The 26,139-nt window shown below is 39.2% G+C and overlaps 2 protein-coding genes across 3 annotated transcripts; both read right to left on the reverse strand.

Annotated features, from left to right (window-relative positions):
- Positions 1-738: 738 nt before the first annotated feature.
- dcaf12 (DDB1 and CUL4 associated factor 12) lies at positions 739-14,006 on the reverse strand. The gene is made up of 9 exons (XM_059329629.1): positions 13,568-14,006; positions 11,205-11,495; positions 5,323-5,601; positions 4,996-5,056; positions 4,413-4,606; positions 3,735-3,800; positions 3,220-3,382; positions 2,950-3,128; positions 739-2,793 (listed from the first exon to the last, which is right to left on the reverse strand). Exons 1-9 carry the CDS (start codon positions 13,625-13,627, stop codon positions 2,635-2,637), a joined length of 1,452 nt encoding a protein of 483 aa, XP_059185612.1. The 5' UTR covers positions 13,628-14,006; the 3' UTR covers positions 739-2,634.
- Positions 14,007-16,001: 1,995 nt separating this feature from the next.
- On the reverse strand, positions 16,002-24,743 carry ubap1 (ubiquitin associated protein 1). Of its 2 annotated transcripts, none has more exons than XM_059329438.1 (7): positions 24,577-24,743; positions 21,651-21,699; positions 21,373-21,497; positions 19,159-19,980; positions 18,858-19,016; positions 17,977-18,078; positions 16,002-17,771 (listed from the first exon to the last, which is right to left on the reverse strand). In XM_059329438.1, the coding sequence occupies exons 2-7, from the start codon at positions 21,688-21,690 to the stop codon at positions 17,631-17,633; spliced, it is 1,389 nt and encodes a 462-aa protein (XP_059185421.1). In that variant the 5' UTR covers positions 21,691-21,699; positions 24,577-24,743; the 3' UTR covers positions 16,002-17,630. The 2 variants fall into 2 exon arrangements, with proteins under 2 accessions (XP_059185421.1, XP_059185419.1); XM_059329436.1 differs by having other exon boundaries at positions 19,159-19,983; positions 24,577-24,742.
- Positions 24,744-26,139: the final 1,396 nt, after the last annotated feature.

The following is a 26,139-nucleotide window of genomic DNA, read 5'->3' on the forward strand; positions in this document are numbered from 1 at the left end:
TTTTCTCTATTGTACATTTTTTTAAACTTATTTCTCAATCAATCACAATGCAGACCAGGGCCGGTTCTAGGCAGGCATATATGAGGGGGCAGTCAGAAATGTGAAGGCGGCATCATGTGTACACATCATGCTCCAACATTTCTTTTTTTTTTTTCTGTGCTTATAGTAACGATGCTTTCTTCATTGAAAGGGGTCTATGTGTCCAACCCTAACCTGGAGAAGAGGATTGCACTTTGTCAGGCCTCTACCTTCAGACCTGTCCAGGTGTCCCACCTGAAGACTAAGCTCCTGCTGGTCTTCAGCTCTTAAGGTCACGGAGGCATCCAAACCCCCTGACCACAATAAGGTGGCAATCCCTTAGGGGGGAAACTGAAAAATAAAAATAAAATAAAACATCCTTCATACAGATTTCAACCAACAATCGTGTATCGTGTGTCCCTTTTTCGGCGGATTTTTCGGCTACTGCAGATCATTTTGTCAAATTGTAATGTATATTTATTTTGTGAACATATTAAAATGTGCTTTCTCAACTTCTAAAATTTTGATTTGAGGGTGCAAGACATTTATTTAAGACAGCCTCGATGCAGACTGGTGTACAATAAACCGTCCTGTCTTGAAAGCTACCATATGATTGGATATAAACAAAAGGCAACCTTTAAATTTGTAGTGACCCATTTTGATCAATGACAGACTATTTAAGTTGGATAAACGTCAAGCATGGAAGAAAGAAACGTTACATCAATATACACTTTATTTTTATTATTTACTCTTTTTTAAAGATTTAATAGCTTGTTTTTTCCCAGATGTTTATATTTTACAACATCCTCAGATTCAGTCATTTGTAAAAACATTCATGAGGCATGTATAAAAAAAAAACAGGGCATCACCAAGTAGACAGATCAATCCACACACTTCCTCAGACATATACATAAAAATGTATGCAATTGTCCCTATGCATTTTACACATACATATACACATTTATATATAAAATACACTTTAAAAGTGTTGGTTATTTGTTCAAATTGTGGTCGTAATTGGGGTTTCTCTTTTCATATGTCATTATCATGAAAACTAGAGAAAGTTCCATGTACAAAAGGAAAACTATGATCGCCTGTGCCAGTCTTTCACAGAAAGACCCGAGGAAGGCAAAAACATAACTCAAGCCTACCCTGCCTCTATCAAACAAGGAAAAGAGTAGAATCACTCACTCCTTGGTATAAAAAAAGAGGAAAAAATAAAGTTTTACAACTGTGACAAATGTATGTGCCTGCAGCATCTAACTCCAGGGTAGAGTCCAAAAATGATCATTAGTTCTCCTTGCAACCTTCTTGCTAGATGTTTGGGAAGATCAAAGTGAGCTACTACAGATCTTCTCCAAAGTTCCTGTTGAGGAGTCCCAAAATCATGGAGGGAGGATTCAACACAGTCATTCAAGGTTCCTCTTTCTATCAATCATCACTGTTGATGATACTTAACTTGCTACCACAACCTAAAACCTTAGAGTAAATTCTCCAGTAATACCAGAATGGTTAAAGATCAGAATTTAAACACCACTAATGGACAAATCTGCTGAAAGCATTCTGGTCTAAGAGAACAGGAACATAAGCGAAGGGCAAATAGACAATATATCCTTCAAAAGAAGCAGATATAAACACCCCAGACCAACTGAATAAAGGTGACAGAGAAGAAAATAAATACAAATAAAGCAAATTAGAATATCAGCAGGGGTATGCCTGTCAAATCACACACAGTCAAAAAATAAAATACGCATTTGTTGGGATTAACTCATAGCAGAACACTGCATTTAGCAATCTTAATGTTTCTCCTTTACATCTCAGTCAGAAAAACATGAACACAAAGTCCCATTTTGATTGGCTTCTTCGTTTTATACTTCTGCCACGAGAAGAGAGAAGTTCTTTGTGATTGTTGTGGGACAGGACGGGCTGTTCCAACCAGTTAATATTCTCTATCCAACGTCAAACTGCACTCCGATTCAGTCCTTTGGAAATTAATTGTCTCTTCAGTCCTTCTTCCTCTCTCCCTCTCTTTTTATTGCCGTCCATTTCAGTGAGAGAACAAAACAGAACTTTTGGGAGAAAAATCCCACAGGTATTTCACAAAGACGCTGTCATTTATCACAGAGGAAGCAGCGGTAAACACTATCCTTACATACAAAACAAGCCAGCAAAAGACCATAGCCTAATCCCTGCGGGTTGGATGTTTTAAATGATAAGATCTTGTATTACTTTATTCTTTACGTTTATTAAAACTATTCTGAGTTCCTCAGTGGCAGACTTCGCAGCTCTTGAAAATTACTAGTTAATTGTTTTTACATTTCCATATAAAAAAACTGAGTAGCTGAGGTGGAAGGAGCAAAGGAATAATTGGAGGAGGAAGGGATAGTGTAATGGTGGGCACAAATATACACAACAACAATATTCAAAGCGGTAATACGTTGTGGGGGCAAGATCATGCTCCTGAGTCCACGTGTGAGAGAAACAGAGTGACAATTCAATGAGCAAGAGGGATACCAAAGACAGTGATGGACTTGAAGAGGGAGAGGGATGGAGGGACTAGTTAGGAAAAAATCTGGACGAGGATGTAGTGATAGAGCGATGAACGAGACGAAGAGGCTAGCTCCACAGCCCTGCGTAGTTGCCGTGCAGGCCAGAGCAGAGTGGTCCACCTGCTACAAACAACTTTGTGCCAGAGTCGTCGTAGCAGTGGGTGTACACCGCGTTGGGGAAGGAATGAATGTCTGAGAAGTAACTCCTCCACGTCTCATCGTGATTCTGAGAGTTGGAGAGCAGGACAGGGGGGGTTCGGGGTGAAGAGAGAAGGAAAGAAACGTTATAAAAATTGAAGGTAGTCTTGGATAACTATGCTTTAACATTTGTGTCTGGCTACTAAGTTGTTTATTTCAGACAAATAGGCAAAAAAAAGTGTACCAGCCAGCCTTTCCCTGTAGAGAGTTTGAGGATGCCATCTCCTGGGCACTTCCGGTACCCTCCGGTTGGATTCAAAGGGTTCTCCAGGAATCTCTGGGCCCGGATGTCGTAGAAGAGAAGAGAACCTTGGCCTGTTCCCACCGTCACGATATGCTCATAGAAACTCACTGAGCGGATCCCTGTATAGACAAAAATGTATTGAATGCAGCATTGCTCAAAAGGTAAACAGGAGTATTTAATATGCAAACATCTTTATTAAGTTGTACTTACCGCTTCCTCTCTCTCTTGAATTGACAGACTTGATGCTGTGTGTAGGCTGCCGTGGATCCAGAAAGGAAACATGGGCCTGAGAACCCACAGCGTACACTGACCAGTCTTGTCCATATGCCAAACACACATTCTCTTTGCAGTGAGGCAGCTTGGTAGACAGTATCTAGAAAGTTAAAAGGGAACCAGGTAAGGATGTCAAGAACAGTGCTTTATGTTTCATATAGTTTGAATATGAAAATGCACAGCTATCAAGGTGGGAAAATATATGTTTTGAACGTTAAAGAATGTAAACATGTAGTAGTGGAAACCTGCAATACTAGTATGATTCTGAAAATTAGTATGATTTTTAACTGATCACATATTAAATTGAACTGTCATTGTAAAAAAATAAAATTAAAAAATGTATGAATACAACTTGAAGTCACTCTATTTTCCATTAGTGGAATGTATCAGCCTTGTATAAAGTATGCAGAAAAAAAGGATCACATGATTAATTGTCATGTATTGTGATTTACCTTGCACAAGTTGTGCTCAGCTTTCCAGAGGTGGAAATAGCCATCCAAAGACACAGCACCCAGTTCCTGGAAACGGTAAACACATGAAAAGAGACATAAATGACTGAAGCTGAGGTGTATGGAGGCAGAAGCCAGAGACAACAGGTACTGCAAATTAACTTGCTCAGCTTGAACACTCTCCTCTGCTCTACTGTCCATCTGTGTGCTCAGTATATTTTAAACATTTCTTTATTTATGGCTTAAAATATGGGTAAACACACAGCTTTCATTTATTGCTAGCTTAGTGAGGTTTTTTTTAAAGGTGCTTAACTTGGTGTCACCAACAACTCACTGCACAAGTGATGAATAGAAGTGTGTCAATAGAAGTGGAGGTAAGCAGGATGTGCTACAGCTTAAAACAAAGCTCAACCCATTTGTGTATAAACAAATACAGTGGCAACCTACAACAGAAAAATCCATATGTGACAGAGAAATAAAATTGGCTACCCCAATCTCTTGACAACAGTCAATCATTAACACACATGGATATTATCAATATTAAATGACATAAAACTGAAATTCCTAGGCTTAAATTATCTTTTTCTCATGGCCTGTGTAAGTATATTAAGCATTTAAGAAATATTTCACTGTCGGCCAATCATGTCGGTTTCCCAACATCTGTGTGAGGATGAACCTTACTTTGTGGTTGTTGTTGAAGGCCAGAGCACGAACTTTACAGTTGTATGGGTTGGTGTACTCCTTTGGGATGTCCTTGAGGGCACGGTGGGAAATGTGGGCGTATGAGGGCACTGCCTCCTCATTCTGACTACGCTCGGCCTGACTCATTACTTCCTCTGTCACCTCCCACAGGCCCATGGAGCCATCTCTGGACCCTAGGAAGTTCAAGAGAAAAGACACATTTGATTACTGCCTCATGTATTTGGGCTGTCACAATACAATCATTTTAAATTTCAATACGATATAGTAATCCATGCCTACATCAGTGAAATCCCATGAGTCTTGATATCCAATTCAATACACGGTAAAACACAAAAAACACTCTTATTTTCACCCTGTGCAGAGCAGAGAGAAATGTGCAGTGACAGCTCAGTTGCTGTCGCTACCAACAGTAGCTACTTTGTTCTTACAATTTCTGGTTTATTTGAAAAATATGGTATTGAAAAAGTATCAATCTATTAATACTTTTGACAACTCGAGTTTCAATACAAAAGTATGCAGTAAAATGTGATTGTCATTATTATTATTGTCATAGACCACTCACCAGAAACTGCCATGTTGTCACTGATCCATGCTATGGAGAAGATCCAGTCATTGTGACCTTCCTGAAAAACAAATTAGTACTATGTCATAACAAACAACTAGTTTTACACAATCATGTGAGCTTTTGGATTCATTTCTGAACAGCTAACACTAAACAGTGGCTGGGATATATTTACAAAATATATATCATAAGCAATTTGATCAATACTGCCACCTTTAAAATGACAAGACCGAAAGTTCAATACAAGCTGGGTTACAGCAGGTTGATAGCAGCAACTATAAACCATGACTGGATGTCAGTACACCCGAACAGATCCAAACCACTTACATCTCCCACACAAACAGGGTCCAGTGTTGGCAGCTGGTAGATGGCCAGGCTGTTGGGATTGTCTCCTCCGGTGGCTAGCAGTGTTCTGGAGGGGTTGAGTTCAATGGCGTGGATCCCACAGCCCTGCTGGTCTAGCCGGGCACGAGAGCCTCCTGTGGGTTGGTAATGCCGCCCTGCCACCACTGCACCCACCACCCCAGAGCCTCCACCCCGACACTCCCTGTCCTTCAGCATGGGAATGCGTGTTATCTGCGCAGTCAGGACATCAGCTACAAAAAGCTACAGGTAAACAAAGAAAAGACATCTGGTTAGAATATTAGATTCAGGGGTTAAAGCAAAAAACAACAAAACCCTGAGCCTGAACCATTCAAATAAGGTGTGTGTGTGTGTGTGTGTAGATGAAACCAAAGTTATATAAATTCTGGATGCTGGCCAGAGTTCATTTAGTGGGGCGGATTAGCTGAACAATCGTTCACTTTGTGATAAAAGCATGAAATTTGGTAGATGTGTTGGAGAATATGTTTCGAACAAATCTGGATATTGGGCCACCTCAAAAGCGCCCCCTAGTGGCCGTGGCAGGCATTTGTTATACAAATAAATCAATGATGATTATTTTATTAGTCACCTTTACAACGAGGTACAGCTTGTAAGGATCGTGCATTCATGGAATGAGCAACGGGGCTAAACGTGTGGGTAGCACCCCCCAAAAATGTGCATCCCCTGTGGGGCAGATTAGCTCAATAAATCACAAGAATTGTTTCTTTTGTGATAGAAGCACACAATTTGGTGGATGTGTTGGTGGATATGTTTCAAACAAATCTGTATATTAGGCCATCGCAAATTCGCCCCCTAGTGGCCATAGCAGTCATTTTCTTCGTTAAAATTACAAAAATATATAAATTCTTTCTTAAAATATTTAAAAAATTTAAACTAAATATACAAACGTAAATTAAAAAATGTAAATACACATATTAAATTAACAAAAATCCAGTTAGACACTCTCTCAGTTATTTTTCCTGCCCCACCACAATCGGGCTAGCCATCGAGCTAGCTAGCAAATGAGCTAGCTAGCATTTGCTTCCTGGGACAAGCAGTGCAGTGGACTGTCCATCAAGGTATGTCTAAATATTTTATTTCACCTGTTATAATTATGAATAAAATATGCTATGAACATCATAAAGGCTAAAGAGAAAAACAATCATCATGGGCCTTGGCGGAAAAGTAAATTAGCAAGATACCAAAAATAGGTACTTAAGCTAGCTAGTTAGCTTGGAACATGTATCAGTGGCTGTTGGGTGTGAAAGCTTAATAAGACACTGTTAAATTATGTCCTGTGGAATGTGGACATCCCTCTCTGCACACACACACACACACACACACACACACACACACACACACACACACACACACACACACACACACACACACACACACACACACACACACACACACACACACACACACACACACACACACACACACACACACACACACACACACACACACACACACACACACACACACACACACACACAATATGTAATATCTCCTTTGCCCATGTGGTTCTTTTTTTAAATGTATTTTATAACTCCATCACAGTTAGTCAGGCGGCTTAGGACCAGATTTGAGAAGAAAGGGGACACGCCGGACAAAAGCACCAAAACTTTTCCACATGCTCTCCATCACCAAAGGTTTCAACTTTTGGTAGTAGCCACTTCATCAAGATTGCAGATAGGAGACAGCAGCCATATAAGCCATAAACCATAAGTCTATGAGAACCAATATATCTTCCAAGCCACTTAGAAGGTCAATCTTGGTGTCAAAATATACATTTTCTGGGTCAAAGAATCATTTAAAGCTATTGAGAATATCACTGGATGACTCACTGTAAATAATTTGTTGATCAAGATCTGACATGAGATGAAAGCGTTCCCTTGATTTTTTTGAGCAGTGTACATGGCAGCTAATCCACACTTTCCCGTGAACATTGATTCCAAACAGTTTCAACTCAGGATACCCTGCTGCAGCACTTGAAGCGAGTTGCCCAGTCTGAGTGAAAATGAACATATCTATTTGATCAAATAATCATCTAGTGATATTCTCAATAGCTTTAAATGATTCCTGGACCCAGAAAATGTATATTTTGACACCAAGATTGACCTTCTAAGTGGCTTGGAAGATATAGCATTTCTCATAGACTTTATATGGCTACCATCACCGCAATCTTGATGAAGTGGCTCCTACTAAAAATTGAAACCTATAATGATAGAGAGTATGTGAAAAAAAATGTGTGCTCTTGTCCGGCGTGTCCCCTTTATTTGGCTAAGCCGCCTGACTAAGTCACACACCTCAGTACAAGGATTTTGCCAGAAAGAGTAACCTGCTACAAGTAACCCTAGTAGAATTTTTTAAATGTATGATTTTTTTCTCTGTCTAAATGTGTTTTGTTTTTATTGTTGCAGGTCATACAATATTGAAAATTATTTTTTCTTTTTAAGGAGCAACAGAAGAATACAAGCCAAAGAGGAGGCTGTAGCCTGTGAATGGGAATATCAAGACCTAATAAAATGTTATACAAAGTTAATGTTCTTTTCTATTAGACTGTAATAAAGCTTTTGTCACTTTAACATGTCTCTAAATTATATTTGTGGTGCTGAAAACATGAAACAGCAGCTGTAGGGTAGGCAAAGCATTCCTCGCCAGTAACCACCGGTGGCCATTTTTAAAAATGGCCGCTTTTAAATGACCATTTTTAAAAATGGCCGCCACAGCCATCAGAATTTTTTTTGCGATGGCCCAATATCCAGATTCACTAAACATGTCTTCAGCAATGAGTGTACCAAATTTGATGCTTTTATCACAAAATGAACGATTGTTCAACTAATCCGCCCCACTACACAGGGGATGCACATTTTTGGGGGGTGCTACCCACACGTTTAGCCCCGTTGCTCATTCCATGAATGCACAATCCTTACAAGCTGTACCTCATTGTAAAGGTGACTAATCAGGCAATTCCAACAATATACAATTCAGCACCAGTTGGTATTATTAAAAGGGCAGTTTTTATTCATCATTGATTTATTTGTATAACAAATGCCTGCCACGGCCACTAGGGGGCGCTTTTGAGGTGGCCCAATATCCAGATTTGTTCGAAACATATTCACCAACACATCTACCAAACTTCATGCTTTTATCACAAAGTGAACGATTGTTGTAAAATATTGAGCTAATCCGCCCCACTAATTGTCATCCAGGTATTTCATACAGTTTCTGGCGGTCAGGAAGAGTACAATTTGATTTATTGTTGTTGATATCAAATAAGGAATAGTGGAATTGTAAAGGTATTGGTATCAACCGGTAACGGTGGAGGGATTATGCATCTCATCTGGCTGGGAACGCCTCATGGTCCACCAGAAGGAGCTGGAAGACATTGCTTGGTAAAGGGATGCCTGGAATACTTAGCTTAGCCTGCTGTCCCCGCAACCCGGCCCAGAATAGGCAGATTAAAATGGGTGGGTGAATGGCATCTACTACTAAATTTGCCGTATCATGACATACCTTCTTATCACCCTTGACGGCCTACATCATGAGCAATATTAAAACAGATTATTACAAAATAGTATCAACTAATTAAAAATCTATAAGGTAAAATAAATTATTGCATAAGTATTCAGTTGATGTGTGTCAAGTGATCCTAGTACAAAAAAAACATGTGTCTGGGAGGTCCAGTCTCTGGATCATCACTATTCCTGCTACAGTTGTACCATGAAGACAAAAGAACACTTTATTGAAAAGTATAAGAACAAAAAAAATTCTACTCACTGAACATCCCAAAGATTTCATCAAGAAATGGAAGGCACTTGTTTAGATCTGCCTAGAGCTGGCAGTCCTCACAATCTGAGTGACCGGACAAGAAGAAGACGTCACTCGTCACTCAGATTGTGAGGAGGCAGATTTAAAGTGCCATACTGCTTCCATTTCTTAATGATGGTTTAACTGAACTCTTTGGGATGTCCAGTGAGTTTAAATTTTTTTGTAGCCATCTCCTGACTTTTCAATGACCTTTTCTCTGAGTTACTAGGAGTGCTCTTTTGTCTTCATGGTACAATTGTAGCAGGAATAGTGATGAACCAGAGACTGGACCTCCAAGACACATTTTTCTTTACTACGATCACTTGACACACATCAACTGCACTCAGGTGATCTCCATTTCACTAACTGTGACACTGCTGCATCAATCAGCTGGAACTCTGTTGAATTAGTTCAGTTACTTTAAAGGGGATGAATACTTATGCAATCATTTATTTTAACTTATAGATTTTTAATTAATTTATACTATTTTGTAATAATCTGTTTTCACTTTGATATTAAAGAGGATTTTTTTGCAAATTCTTTTTAAAAAGGCCAAACTGTATCAACCATGATTTCATGTGTAAAAGCAACAAAAGGGTGAAACATTCAAGGGGTACGAATACCTTTGCATGGCACTGTATATATTTGACACCTTACAATATCTCCCCCACAATATCAGCCTTTTCTCGCAACCCCACTGCCTTACATTTGGTTCACTCAGTGACAGGGTTTTCTAAAGTGTTAAATAGTTGACATGCACCGCCTTGCCTAAATAAAGAAAGCCTCTGCTAGAGAAAATACATTTTATTTTTATGAACTAGCATACCTGTTTAAATTCCAGCGGCCCTCCGGCATGTGTAGCGGGCTAAATTTTAGGAATATACTGGAGATGCTGATATATGAAACGAAAACATCTAAGGATTCGATAGACCCCAAGCATGTCAGGATATTGTGTTGGAAAAATAATGTGCAAAGGGGTCAACTCTGATGTCATGCTATCTCAATGAAAATGGGCTCTCTGTGTTCCCACAGAGTCTCCTCTTTACAAATATAGCTACTTTATGTGGATAACATGCAGTTTAAGGTAAAAACCACATAGTTTTTCTCATGTAGCACAAAGTTGCTATTTCCACCTGCTGTATTTGAATATTTCTGCATACTGGGATCCCTAAACAGGCTTTGAATGACATCACACACATTCTTCATGTTAGATTATGTTAGTCATCAGTAGTAGCCAGTTCATTGCAGTGAGGGCATTTCTAGAGTCTCAACCTCACTGTTTAAAATTAGCTGCTGTTCAGAGGATATGCAGCTTTCCTAGGTATATAAGGGGGGTTTCTCAGCAGTTTGAAAAACAGAAGTGCTCATCATCCAATTGCTGAAAATACAGAAATCTCCAAAATGACCAAAGTTTTTGAACCCAAATCACGGCATGGATTTTCCTTGTTGTTCCAAAGGTCTTGGCATATTGAGGTCATATTCTGGAGGGTCTTTTAGACCATTTTTATCCATTCTCGATATGAATAAAACTGCGTAATTCAGCCCCAAATGTGTATAACAAATGGTTAACAAAAAATTGCTGCAACATCTTATGGGACATAGTTGAACATGTAAATTGACTTAAAAGGGACATATATTAATGTTATGAAACCCATATACACCTGAATAGGTTAACATAAATAAATGATAAATTAAGTAAATTCATTAGATATTATTGACCAGAAGAACTTGACACACAGTGCTGAGCTGCATCTCAAATTAATCATCAGGTTCACAGCTTTTAGATGATATCCTCCACTTCTATGTGGCATTTATTGTTGACCTGCAATCTCCGCCTAATCATCCACTGCACACAAACCCCATTTCTCAAAAAATGATCTTTGGTAATGGTAAATGGTAAAGGATATGAATCTCATTAAGATTAAGCCGCAATGTTTATAATCAAAAAATATGAGTGCATGTTGTATTGATGAAGTGATAGTACGGATGCAGTATGCCGAACCAATAAAGGTAACAAAATGACATCTCACCGTGTTGCACTTGGTCCCACAGACCACCTGCCTGTGGTTGAGCCACTGTGAAGCAAACACCTTGTTGAGTCTCCCCAGGGAAAACTCCCTTTCCTTGAGGATGCCTGGGAGCCTGCCGGCTGCAAAGCCTCGGAGGCTCCGCTGGAGCCTCAACTCGTGCTGCTGTTGGGGTCTGAACTCCCGCCCCCGGAGGGCACATACCACTGAGCGCCGGCTGCACCACCACTGCTGGGCATGACGTGATGAAGAAGAAACACGGCTCCGCTTGTGTGGTGCTTGACACCAGCCCAGCTGAGGAAAGAGAGAGGGGGGGGGGGGGGGGGGGTCAATTTTCTGTTTCTTTGTGGGAAAAGAGATTTGTGTGCAACATTTTTCAGAGATTGTGTTTTACACACAACTGTAAATAAGTCTTAATAAGGATTTAATTGTATCAGATTGTTTTTTGTTTTCGTATTTCTTTTCCCTTCTTCAATATCATTAACTGTCTGTGCTGAGCTAAACCCATTCTCCGGAGGACTCTGGACACATATCTAGCTCGTCAGTACTGATTTAGGAGCCTTAGTGAATCATGAGAGTATTCCAGCAGAAACACACACATCCACACAGTCATTGACACTTCATCACAATGGGTCAATACAGGCCTAGTGTACAAAAGCATGCTGATCACTGGTCAGGAAAACCACAAAAACACAAGCTAAAAAGCGTATAGGTTGAATCACATGCGGTACACCAGTCAAACTTTTGTCTGAAAATCCATTTAAACTTCGATACTGTGTCTTGTTGCCAAGACTTTTATGGACATATAAAAATCAATCGTGGTCTGTGCAGTTAAAGATCTCCTATTACACTTCACACTTCAGGTCAAAGCTTTTTAAAATGATATTCCATTTAATGTGTTGGTTTATTATTTTTTGCTTTGGTTTTATAGAGATATAAGTACACAATAAAAGTTAATACACTATAATTGCCAAAGAAATTCCAATTCCAAAACGCTAAAATAACATTATCTGGGAATCCCCTCAAATGTAAGAGATAACACAGAAACTGGCTGAACAGGTAGCCTTGTAATCAAATGAAGACATCATTAGATGGATGACTTTTTATTGATTTTAAAGCTGCTTAAACAATGGTGTGCGCCCAAAAGATCAGAAACATTCAGGTGGCTGAGCAGCAACCAACAGAAGTATATACACCAGTTACTAATCACTGTTTTATGAGATATCTCGTATTTAAAACATAAGAAAGCTGTACATTTGTATCTAAATATTTGGATCACACACAGAGAAGAATCAGAAGCATGTAAATTGACATAATAATCATAAGAAACATTAGTAATTTTATTATTATTGTCTAACCCTGCCCCAACTATTCATACCCATCAAAAACAAAAGGCATTTATATTCTTGGAATCACATAGGATTTGGAGGTGCTATGCGTTTTATTTTGTTTTGTTGATGGCTATATCTAATGTGATTGATGAATAGACTATAATAGTGCTCTTGATATGGATGCGGTTTCATTCTACTGATTAATTATGGTGCCAGGGACATGCCTGGACAATGTTGCAATACAATGTAGTAAGGCCAGATCGTGCAATATCTTTAGCGTAAAGCTAGTACTACTGCCAACAAATGTCAAAGTCAAGGCATATTTGGTGGTGTCAACAACTGGTGTGATTGTACAGGGAAAATGTTCGTTTTGATGATGAAGATTGTCTGTCTATGTTGTCGGTCCACTCCATTATATTGGACAGGCCGATCTAACCTCCGGTTGGTCTGTTAGTAACTCTGCTCGTTAACTGTTAGTTAACGCTTCACCTAGCGTTGACGTTCGTTAACCTAAGCTGAATAGCTAGCGTTACAGTTATGCTCAATAATTGGATACTATGAGACAAATTCAGTTTTCAACGATGATTGACAATATTTAGGATGATGACAAGTGGTGACCCAAACCGAACAAGGAACTGTCAGTTATAGCTACCTACAAATCGGTTATTTAACCGTGATTACAATTAAATATTAGCCATTTTAAGATGAAGAAGCTAGCGCTTTGGCTAATGTTAACCTAGCTGTGGTATTGACAACGGACTGCCGTTGGACAACGCCATGCTAACATTAGCGGCTACTGACTTTCAAATACAAACACAACGTATTATTGTTTTAACGGGGCTACAATGTACATTGTTTTGTACATGTTATGTCCACATACTACTATATTGTAGTGGTTAAATTGTTTGAATGTCATTAAAAGTCTGCTCTCTTACATGGCTTATATCAGCTAAACCTGGCTAGCCCAGTGCTAGCTAGCATGCTATAAAACTGACTAGCGTTAGCTAGCTAATATGGAAACCGGTTTCCGCCTACCTGTTGTTGGTCCTTGGGCTCTCCTGCCTTCCTTTTCCTGCTAACTGTTTTTCTCGCCATAATCTGATACACACAGCTCCCTCACCCACATGGAGGGTAAAAGTGACGCTGGACACTGGATCATATAATGGCGATATGCTATTTTGTTCCTTGGCCCTCGCTGGCAGCGTCCGACGACGAGCAAGGGCGATCACATACGGGAGAGGTTGGTTAGTCGCTGGTTAAGATTGCCGCTGATTTGGTATCATCAGTTGGTCTTACGGGCGCCCAACTAATAATAAACTCTGGCCGTACTCCCTTTTCCGTTTCGACAACGTCGCTAGCTAGTGCCAGAGGGTACACACTCTCTTTTTTCCCTGCCAAGTCGCGTCAGCAACGGCGAAAGCATTGAGCAGCGCGCAGCCGCACTCAAATTAAACATCAACAAAAACAAGGTCGTACGTGAACGCGAGCGTCATGCGTGCTCGTTCACGCCAACTGCGTGAGATCATTGATCAGATGATTCTGTTTTTCTCCGTCTTAAAGACATATTACTTGTTTCAGTGGCAAAGTTGATAGTAAAAAAAACTAAGTATAATTGGACTTACATTGTTAAGTACGAAATGTGAATTTAATAGTACGCTTTTATTTTTCTTACTGAATTTTAAGAAATATGTAAATACAATCAAATCATAAGATATCAAATGTTGTGTTCTTTAAAAAAAAATTCACGACCTTCAGATTAACACAAATAATTTAAACATTATTATTAAAATATAATTTATTGGTGTGCGTTTCATTATTTATGGTGCATTTCCTGGTATGCTTATAATCGTTCCTGTGAACCCTGAGGGCTTTTAGTAGCCATCTGGACAATCTCAGGTTAAAGGGAAGAAATCATACATCTTAATATTGTAAAATATCCAGAGAATTGGCTTCTTGGATTTCTCTGCATGTGGCCAATATTTGCTCAAGCATTAAGACATGACTAGAATTGAAAACTTAAAATCATACAGATGACTGGGGATAATATGGCACCTTAACACAGATCTGTTAACAGACATTATACATTACTTTGTAATCTTTTGTTTATTAACCCTGCTGAGCTCAGGCAGACCAAATATGTCCTCTATTCTGATGCATAATTGTCTTTTTTTCTGCTGACTAGGCCAAACAGTTAGATGTTTCCAGTTGCCACTGACAATACTGTACCTGGATGGACATTCATCTGTATTGTTGCTGTAAAATGAACTGAGAGAATAAAAATGCATTTGCTGTAGAAAAGAGAAAATGAGCTGCAGGAGAACTGTACTTCCTCACTAGCTTCATGTCAACACATCTAAAATGTTACCATACTTGAGAAAATAACCAACATCAACTTAAGCTGAAAAATAAACAACAGCAACGATAAAGTCAGTCTCACCACTGAAAAGATGTGCACATTTAATAATGAGCATTTTCCAAATCATTCAAGAGGAAACTGGACATTTGTCAAATCACATTTCTGGATCTTGGGAAAGAACACTCAACTCAGCAATCTCTTATTAAACCTTGATGATATTTTCATTAGATTCTTTAGTGACCCATGTTTAATTATGCTGAGACTTAGAGGTGAATCTTATATATAAACCCTTAAATGATACCCTAATCAATGAGTAACATAGTTGCATTTTATCCCAACACAACTAACAGATTGTAACAGAAATGGGAGAAGGCATTGTTGGAGGAGGTCCAGAACCTGCTTTTGTGCAGTCACTCCAACTTAAAATTGCTGTATGTATGATTAGGGAAACCACTCTTGAGTTACATAAGGCGACAATAATACCACTTGTGTGTTTGTCTCTAAAGTCAATGTAGTGTACCTTTCTTTTTTTATCACAGTAAATAAAAAAGGAAGGCAATTGAAAACAGAACTGGATGAAAACACTTACTGGTTGATCAACCACATATCAGTCAAAATGCTGGCTTTAAAAATTAACACTATAGGTCTAACATGACACCTTGTCTGTGTCATGTTGTTTGCCTGCACCTTGCACTGTCCTACCAAAAAAACAGACAAATTCATGATGACGTGTGTCACTTAAGCAAACACTGGGATGCTTGCAAGTCTGTTGCAAGGATCTCAGAAAGAGGTTTTTATTTACTGCAGGCATCTGCTCATCAGCGAGACTTTGTTGCAATTATTTAAATTAAACAAATAAAATCAAGTGTATTGGGAAGAAAACACTTTAAATAGATTTTCCAGACCAGGGTTTGTTCAAAAATAGATTGGTGGTTTGAAATGTCTTTTCACAATTGTGAAACATAGTACAATGTACTGGGCCTGCTCCAAGCAAAGTGCCAGTTCTCCGAATCACATTTTGCTAACTTTAAGCCCTTAATCTGTTGCCATGCCTTGCACAATCTCCATCAGTACCACAAAGCTCAAGATTATGGTATTTCTGCCATCTTTGCCTGAAATGCAACTGCACAGATGTGCTTTTAAAAAAATATGAAGCATGGAACTCAGACAAATGCTATAAAAATAAAATATCCTGGCCTTTTAAACAAATACACTCAATTAACATATAAGGAAATGCTTTTGACATGGTGACTGAAGTTTTTTGTTTTTAATTTTCATTTAAGAATGTGGAGATGGCAACAAACCTAAAATCAAAATGATATTACACAAGAGAAAAGAAAGTGAACAAGTCAACAAACCAAAGTCAAGTTTGATTTGAATTTGTGGCATGAAATCTGAGAAACAGAGCATAAATGATGGGGATCACTGAAATCAAACCTTTTCTCATAACACCCAGTTTCCAGCAAGGCTTAAAGACCATTCCTTATCTCCCAACAATTACTTTAGGCTCAAAGTGCCAGTCAACAGTCATACAATATGAAATGTCTCTATTGCACTGTGATGTGGCTGCAAAAACAACCCTCACTTACATTTGCTTTCTTTTTTTTCTTTTTAAACCACTCACTCTTTTCCAGTCTTGCATACAGAATTCCATTAAAGTTAAAAGCGTCACTTTTATGAGTTAACATATCTTACATTATCATATCAAACTCTTTATTTTTAAATGAAAGTATCAGTTTACTATTTTAAATAAGTTGACAATAATGAAACGTGCCTGTGCAGTACGTGACACATCAGTGCCATCGGGTTATGGGAGATTTCTTATTACTTACTACAGAGGAACCTTCCCCATTCTTCCCACTCCTTTAACAAGCCATTCCAGTGCAGGTCGAAGAATGTACTATCTCTTATGTTCAGAGTTATAGTGACTAAGGGATCAATTATGCAGCTCCTAAAGAATATCAAAGAAATGGAATCTTCAAGTTGACATGAAAAAGTGCCCAAATGAACAGAAAACAGACATGAATGAATGAAATAATAAAGTAGAACAGAACTAGGTGCAGGGCACCAGAGCAGAGAGGGCACTTCTTGAGAGTCAGTTGTCTGTCTGGTGACTGGACCTTTGTGGGTTTTTTCTTTTTTACTTTGAATGTTCGTTGGTTCAGTTTGAAGAGAGCCTCCTCAAGGCCCCCCAATACCTGCCACCATTTACTATGTCTGCACAGAGCAGTGGAAGATGGCAGCGTAGTCATATGGGAGTATCTAGTGTTCCAACTGGTCTGTCTGTGATGTATACAGAGCCTGTCACTAGCGTCCCATTTGCTCCTGCAGCTTTGCCTGCAGAAGGACTTCCAAGTGGAAGCAAATCAGAGCAGCATCAAAACACCACAGCCCAGTTCTTCAAATTTCTCATTTCCAGCTCAGTCATTCTTCTCATTCTTGAACACCCTTGCAGTACAAAATCTTGGAACCTTACCCCAGGATTTCTTAGAAAAAAAAACACCACCATGAAGTATTGATACACTTTGACCCCCTCCACTCTAGGCACACAGTTCAAGAAGTGCTGAGACACAATACGTTTTAGCACAGAGAGAGAAATACAACTGTCTCCCAGCAGTCCCTTCCACAGCCAATCAAGGGCAGGGCATGGTGTGATAGGGTAGGCAGAAGGAAAGGGGCTGTGTTAGGTAGTAGCGGGAGGAAAGCCCCGAGCTGGGCCTTTGCTTGGCTGGTTAGCTTGGCTCAGCTAGCGGCAGCCCGAGCCATCAGGTCCTCTAGAGCCTTGTCCTGATCATTGTTGTGGACCAGCAGCACCTCTTTGATGGCTTCCCGCTGAAATCCCATTTCGCCAAACCTTGACATTAGCTCAAGGAACTGCAAGGCCTGGAAGAACGAAAAAATAAAACTAGTGTAGATCACATAGTCTGTATAACCTATAAACTTAACCTTGATTAGGAAAGATAGGGTAATGTAGAGGAATCACTCATAGTTTTAGACTTTTCTAACTTCCAGTGATTTCACCTGGTAACATCTAAACACAATGCATGTTTTTCAGGTGTACAGTTGGCAAATAACAAATTGTACAAACCTTTTCCTCCGAGCATTGGTACATCTCTAAACATTCCTCCACTGCACTAGCATCAAAGCCCCGCTCACACAGACGCCCATGGACAAACAGGTAGTCCAGTACCTTAGACAAACAATATTTACATGTTTATTATGTGTCCGCTTTGAACATCTTATCATTAAGAAGGCTTAAATTAGGTATAGTTATTCATATTAATTATACATAAAATATCAATATTTCTTATTTTGAGAAACCAATAGAAAAGTATAACCAGCCACGACAATGTGAGGCCGTGATTGATTTCATCTTGTGTGTCATCATGCCAAAATGTGATCCTGGAGACATCTGGAGCTGCCTCAGAAGCCATTGCCCCTCTCCCCACTTAACGCCTCTGGCTCAATTTGGCATTGATGCTGGTATATACAAAATGGTCTCTACTATTCTCAATTAAAATGAAAAATTGCCAGTGTTTTGGAGGGTTTTTTGTTTGTTTGTTGTATGTGCCTTACATCAAATTATTTTTTTTATTGGTAATGCCTAGTTTATAATTTCCAACCAGCTGGTGGACATTAAATCTGACATACCATCTCCATATAACTGCTATAATTTGCTTTTATTTTATCCCACATCTACTGCTATCATTGTCATGTGACCATGATTGGATAGGTCATATTGTTTGGTATTAGCTGTACAGATCACAGAATCCTATCTATTGCCATAACTTTCGAGACAATAGAAAGCATGATCAAACTTGAATTTTAATATGTTATATTTACATATGTGCAGCATTGCACTTTGCTGAACACAATTATACAAGCACACAAACAAACTGATAATCATGTGGAACAGTGAATATGTTAGGAATCCAGATTGCTGCGCATGGGGGCGAGAGGGTGTTGCACCTGCTCCACGTTCTGCCCTTGTCTCTGCATGGCCCGTAAGACGCCCTCGTAAGAGTAGCCCATGCCCACAAGGGTTTCCACACACTGACGCTCGCTGGGGGTCATGCTGAGCAGAGCTCCGCCGCATGGCAGACCAGCAGTTCCTGACCCTGGGTTGGCCTAGAGTAAAAACATGAGTAAATTGCCGATGAGGTTACTGGTATTCCTTATTTAACATCAGCTGTTAATGTACATCACTATTTCTCACACCAACTACGCATAACTATTATATGCAGTATGCAGTACATAATCTCATGCTCACTGGTTTTGGTGCAGCACTCTTGGTGTGGCTGGTTGGCTCAGGCGCGACAATAACTTGGGACTTGGGTATGGTCGTTGGGCTACCATTGGGAAGGTTCTGTCGGGTAAGAGGGATGGGTGTAGGGAGGTGGCTGTACCTCACTGGCTCTGGGTCGCCAGAATCAGAGAGCTTGGGAAATGTGAGAGAGCGTATGTTACAGGGCCGATCATCTGTTTCAAACCCCGTTCTCCCAGGGTGCCCAACTCTTTCCATGTCCAGCAAGTCAACCAACCCATTGGGTTTATGGGTAAAGCCAGGTTTGGCTGGGAGGCTGGTGTTGGTGCTGGGAGGAGACGGGCTGCTTCCACGTGACCCTGACCCTATCTGGGTAACCTCGGGTGGAGATACAGAGGGAGGAGGTTGAGGTTGAGGCTGGCTCTGCAGGATATTTCTCAGCTCCTCCTTATCGTCCAAAGTTTTGAGCTCCAGCTTGTCAAAGGGGTCCTCTTCCCGCTCAAAGTCAGCTAGGTTGAGGCTGTGCAACTGAGGAGTGCTAGGCTGGGCTTTCCTGGGGCCAAGGCTTGGGGCAGGCAGTGGAGTGAGGATGGCGTTGTGGCTCAGCCCCGCCAGGACGGGGTTTAAAGCTGGTGGTAGAAGGTCCTGGTCCTCAGCAGACAGGGGTTTCTTCCCTCCACCACCATTAATGTCCTGGGCCTGTGCCAAGCACTCCCTGTTTTCTGCCACCTGCTTGGCTGCAGCCTCTTCTGCTCTGGCTTCTGCTGCTCTGGCCTCAGCCAGTTCAACCCCCCAGCGCACACTACGTCTCTCCAGAGAAAAGTCATACTGCTGAGAAGAAGATGCACAAAGAGTGACAAGAATAAAAGAAAATAATGATGAATACATTGACATTTCAACTGCAGTTTAACAGATAAAACATTTAAAGAACTTGAACAACATAATTTGAATCCACTCAAAAATGTAGGTTTCTTTCATTTGTGAACAACAAAATGTACTCCAACTTTTTCAGCAGGTATACTTAACGCCTCTCAACAACTTAAATAACTTCTGGTACCAAATGGTCACTCAATAGACAACATGTGCTTGACTAAACCTTTCCAATTTAAATTACTATAAAAAATTTGCCTTCTCTCTGGTCTCCAGTTAGCCTGGGTATACCCATACTGCCTTGCAAGCTCAATTTCATTTCGAACTGCCAAGGGGTCTGGAAACTTAAGCCGTTTCTTAGCCCTGTTTTAGGGATCCAATCACAGAGCGGGGAGGGACGGCAAGACGATGACGCGTACTACTCGACAGATGGAAGCTTGTAGTTTTGTAACGGATCCAACATGGCTGCAGCAGACGCAAAACTGTCTTTCGGTCTAGCTGTAGACGGCGTTTTAAATAGTTTAGAGCGAAAGTTGATTTTAAAAGAAGAACAATGTTTGACTTTACACTCCTGTTTCACCACCAAAAAGAATGTTTCCGACAGCATTTGGCCAAAGTCTAATCTACCAATTAGCCCCGCTACCGCTCTCTGCTGTAACGCCGGTGACCTCGCTACGAGCCGGGGGACAGCGGAGGCGCAGAGAGACCCGCAGCAGCTCGTCTATTGCCCATAAAATGAGTGGATGTGTGTGGCTGAATGACATCAGGGAGAAATAAGGCGTGATAATAAATAATCTTGCAGAAAGCGAGAACTGGAGAAGCAAAGCAGCAACACACACACACACACACACACACACACAAGACTGTGAGCTGAAACTACAGAGCAGCCAGAACATGCTGCAGAAAAACGTTGCAGAAGCAGAATTGAGCATTTTAGTCTCAAAGCAGAGATGGGCTAGTCTGGCTATGTAAACCATAGATATATATAAGAAATGTTGTTTATATACCGGTATATATATATCTATGATGTAAACATCAATTTCTGTCGCTCTACATACGTCATCTGGTATAACTGATACGATTGGCTAAGAGCTACCTACAGAAGCTTTTGATAGACATTCGTAGCGCCCAATAAACGGCTCTGGAGGATCGTAAACCACGCCTTTTAGCCAGGCTAGTCTCCAGTATGACTAAACATGAAAATAAAATATAACGCTGATAGCACAGGATAGAAGGCAGGGCCTATAATGATCAGTGCCATAATATTGTGGGTCAGGACGGCTAATCACTGTTGTGAGGATGCATACCACAGCTAACGCCAGTGAAACATATTTCCTTTCCCTGACTAACCTGTGAGTCCACCAGCAAAGAGCGACAGTCCGGGAGACAGAAACCTACAGGCAGCCCCACTTTGGCTGGGCAGCGGAATTTGTCATTGATCTTGAAGGGAACGTCATCAAGATAGCTGATGGGTCCTGTGTACAAAAAGTCAGCACAAAGTCAGCAAATAATAGAAGAACAGACACTGAAAATACAGGCACCAGCAGATTTTGAACCTATACTTGCAACTCAAAATCTCAGTGTCGTCAAACAGTGAAAGAATAAAGGGTTAAAAAATAGGTTCTCACCATTGTTGTATGCATCAGATCCAGACTTCCTCGCAGCCATTTAGAGACTCTGGAAACAGAGATGAGTACACGAGGCGTAAAGTCAGTGAGCAGTTGGAGTGCCACAGTATTTTAAATGTCAAAGAGACTTAATATTTACATGGCATATGTCAATGTGTCTTAAAAAACAAAGTGGATTTCCCAAGCTCTTTTTCCACCTGCCTAATGATTGACTTTTCGTCTAGCATTGTAGATTCTGATATTTACAGAATGTCTTTCACTGAGCCCAGAAATCAGTCTTGCAGAAGTTTTTTTAATCAAAGCACATGAGCAGTGGCACATGGTGTTGCAAATTATTTTTTTCTCCTCAAATTAAAATTCATGACTATCCCATTGGCTTTGTACATTCCGTTGCTTTGCATCTCAAGTCGCATAATCCTGTTATTTGGTCATGTCGTGCAACAATGGCTGACATTATGAACACAGAGAAGCCTCTGTTTTCACATCCACTGAACACAGCACACAGATCTGTGTGCTGCTGTAGACTGATGCTTCGTCAAAAACGTCACTTATACACAGCTGAAAAGGGCTGATTTGTTAAAAAGTACTTAAAGCTCCAATAAGCTTAATTTTAAATAAACACACAATCAAATATCTCACTGATATGTGATTGGTACTGCCTACACTGCTTAAAATCAACAACAAACTCTTGCTTTTGTGAGCTTGCTTATTTGATTAAATTTCAATACCGTTATCCCAGATGTATAAAGCTAATAAGAAATTTTCCGGTCACACCAGTCAACTGCAAATTACCTACCGAGCACAAAATAGAATATGAACGACCGGTGATATTGTTCAGCTAGAAAGCTAAAGAAAGAGGGACCATTTTCTCAGAAGACTGCAGATGATAACTGGGTTGCTGGACATGTAGGTGGGCAACAGGTTACTTACACATTGGCCGTAAGAAACTCAATTAATATAATGGTAGCTGCTATGTTTCAGTGAATTTATTTTGTAGTCTTTCTGCTCCCTAGGTTTCTCAACACATGCTTAAATGATGCTTGAATTCACTGAGACATTAATATAATTGAACATTCACTTAAACTTACAAATGAACAGTTCCACTAATTACTAGTAAAATCTTATATATGTATTAGCAAAAGAATCATGGGTGTCCAAGGACCCTAAACTATGGCTGTGGGATTTATTCATTACTATGTCAAGTTGAAGGCTATACATAATTTTCTATGTATAAATGTTAGATATTAATTTTTCTTTCTTTTTTTTGCACATATGAGCCTCACAGCCCATCACAACCTCCTCAACCTGTCTTTTCTCAGGCTACTTTTTCTCCCCATTAGTGATGTGCAGGTCAGCATATTTTAATACCCAACAGACACTTCGAGCCAATGCCCAAAAAATATGCATTAATCAACAGCTAGACACAACAGCAAATGTAGGCATTGCAATAGAACAATTGTCAGGCATGAGGAATGAGATGAAAAAGGTTTCCCTGATATCATGTTTTTAATTTTAAGATGCTGTCCATATTACCTGCTCAGATAATTCACCAATGTTTGTTGCTGTCATTATTGCTGTGTTTTTAAAAACGCATTACAAGAATGCCCTACTATTTTTGTTTAGGTTTTCCCAGTGTAGCATAAATGGACTACATATGCATTTTGTTTTACAACCCTGTGCTGCAGGATTACAATAAATTATCTTTGAATATTTGATAGCGTCTATAATTATAGTATTGGAGATAACAATTTAATATTAGTCTGTTCCCATCTGTAAATATTGCTCCATTAAGTGGCTTCTGCTGAAAATATAAAACTGGGTGTTAGAGCTCAACAATTATTCATAATTTTATCGAAAATGGGTTATGAATTGTATTCTACAGACATTTAGAACACACACAGACACAAAAATAAATAAACAAATAAATAAATACAATACTATTATATTATAATATAATATAAACCACAGCATTATCATTTTCAAATAAAAAAATAGATCAACATTACCAGTGTTGGTCACTCCAAGAGAGTGGCAGAGCGGCCCACTATCATTCAAAACACAACTACGTATATAAAAATGCAACCTACAGGCAGGTTACCTGCACTACACCAACCTAAGATAAATAAAAAAGGCCCCAATTTCAAGATTAGTCATCATTCTTGACTATACGGTCTCTGGTTAATTATTAATGATCATGTAAATAGGCCACACATGATCGTGGGGTATCTCGGATCAAGAGGGGCTTGAGTTTGATTTTGGATTTCTTGTAATTTTAATTTTATTTTAGTCAAGTCGTAACCCCAAAGTTAGCATCTTGTAGTGATTAGGCATAATGTTACATTATTTCAACAACTTAACTTGAGTACAGTTGAGACAATTTGGTATAACTATTTTAGATACAACCTCATAGCACATGACAACTCGCAAAGTTATTTTTACTAATTTAGTGGAAATGCTTCTAACTTGCCACCATAACGAAAGAAGTAATACAATACATGACATGTTGAGGCGAGTTTACATTACTGCTAACAGATGCCCTGAAGAACGATGTGGTATATTCATTAGCTAATGTTACACAGCTAAGTTATTATAGTGTTAATTAGCAACAAGCTAAGCTATTATTGTCTGTGGTTACTCCTAGCTCAGCGGGCTAACTGCGAACATACAGTGACAGTTTAGCTAAGAAGTCTGGTGTGTCATTAGTTGCTTTTGGCAGAATATTAAAACCAAGAGAATAAATACACTGACAATTACCAACAGCCGCTACCTAATGTTTTTTGGGGAAAGCTACCGTTCAGGCTAATACGCTTAGCTTCGGCAATGGCCTGGCTGTAATGTTATGTGGCTGATAAGACAGACCGCTGTCTCTGCTGCCACCGCCCCTCAGACTAAACTGAGCTCACAAATAAACACAGACCCCTCGCACCTGTATCTGCTCCGTCTTGTCTTTTCAAAATCCAAACGACGTCTTGTCGAGGTGGCACTCAAATTTAAACTATTCTCCGAATGAGTTTTATTTATACTGAAATCTCTTTCCTGCTTCAGCGTGGGACGCCATCTTGATTTGTCAAGCTCCCTTCCACTGGTTCCTGTCTGACGTCACTCACCTACATGACGTCAGAACATCGCAACTCTACATCCAGCTGTGTGAGTACCGTAAATGAATTCAACTATCTTCTTAAGTCTCTCAGAATTGTAAAAGACAAAAAATAACTATTTCTTCAATATTATGAGTATGATATGATATGCCTGATGAATGTATAACCTTAATTTGTAATAACTATATGATTTTTAAAAAATCATTATCAGTGAATGCACAGACTTTACGTACTTATTATTATTATTATTATTATTATTATTATTATTATTATTTGTACTACTATTTCTCCAGATCAGTTCTTTGTTTCATGACATTTGTTTCTTGTAATCCTTTTTAGTCTTACCTCATGATTGTAATGTTCCTTAATTGTCAATAAAGACATTTTTGAAGAAAATGAAGCAAAACTGTGCTTCTCTTTAGTCAAATCAACACTTCGTTGTCAATAAAAGTATTATTGGCATTGTAGTAGTACAAGAAAATACATTTGCAATTCCCTGAATGTTTTTATGAAAGGAAAATAAGAGACACATAAAACTTTGGAGAGACAGATGTAGCTTTCTGTGCTTATATTATTCTAAAGATCATCACTAACAGCCTGACCATGACAGTGCCATCAGAATGTCTGATTAGTTGATTAGCTGTTAGTTGTAGACAGACTGATTACATCTTATTATCTCATGCATTTCTGAAATAAAACAATGGAGAAATTAATCTATTCAGATAAGCCTCTCATTGTTGTCAGAATTTTTTTTTACAACTAAAGGTGATAGCAGCATGTCTCAAGTTAATTTTTTCTTAAACCCGCAACAGCAATGAAAAGGAATATTAGCAAATAGCATTATAATACAGGCCTACATTATGAAGTGGACTTGAAATTAATTAAGGCGACATATTACTGATAATTATGCCATCTCGGCATGAAAGGTAACATTGGGCTGTTGGAATTTTTCGGATGAAAAGTGATGCTAAAAAAATATAATAATTAATACACATAATTTGAGTTAACTTTTTACCACAACAATATGAGTGATAAATATCTAAACTATTTTGTTGACATTATTTCTGGAGTGAAGTTTTAAATTCATCACCTTTTCTCCTTTTTTGATCAAAGTAAATTAAATGCTTAACTTCTTTGCTCCTACAAACAGTAAAAAAGGCAACAGGTTCTCAGAATACTGCAGAAGCATATCTAATGAGACCCCCTTTTGTTAAATTAATTGCTCTTTTAGGACTAATGTCAGTCCTTATTTATATATTTTAAGATTTTCAATTATTTTGATTTATTTATATTATTATCATTAGTATTGTTATATTATATATTCTCTACTTATTTCGATTTCTTTTGTTTCATATTGCCTTGTTTAATTCAATTTTCATCCCTTACTTTTT

This window comes from Centropristis striata, chromosome 3 (genome assembly GCF_030273125.1).
Source record: "Centropristis striata isolate RG_2023a ecotype Rhode Island chromosome 3, C.striata_1.0, whole genome shotgun sequence".
In the NCBI taxonomy this organism is placed as follows: domain Eukaryota; kingdom Metazoa; phylum Chordata; class Actinopteri; order Perciformes; family Serranidae; genus Centropristis; species Centropristis striata.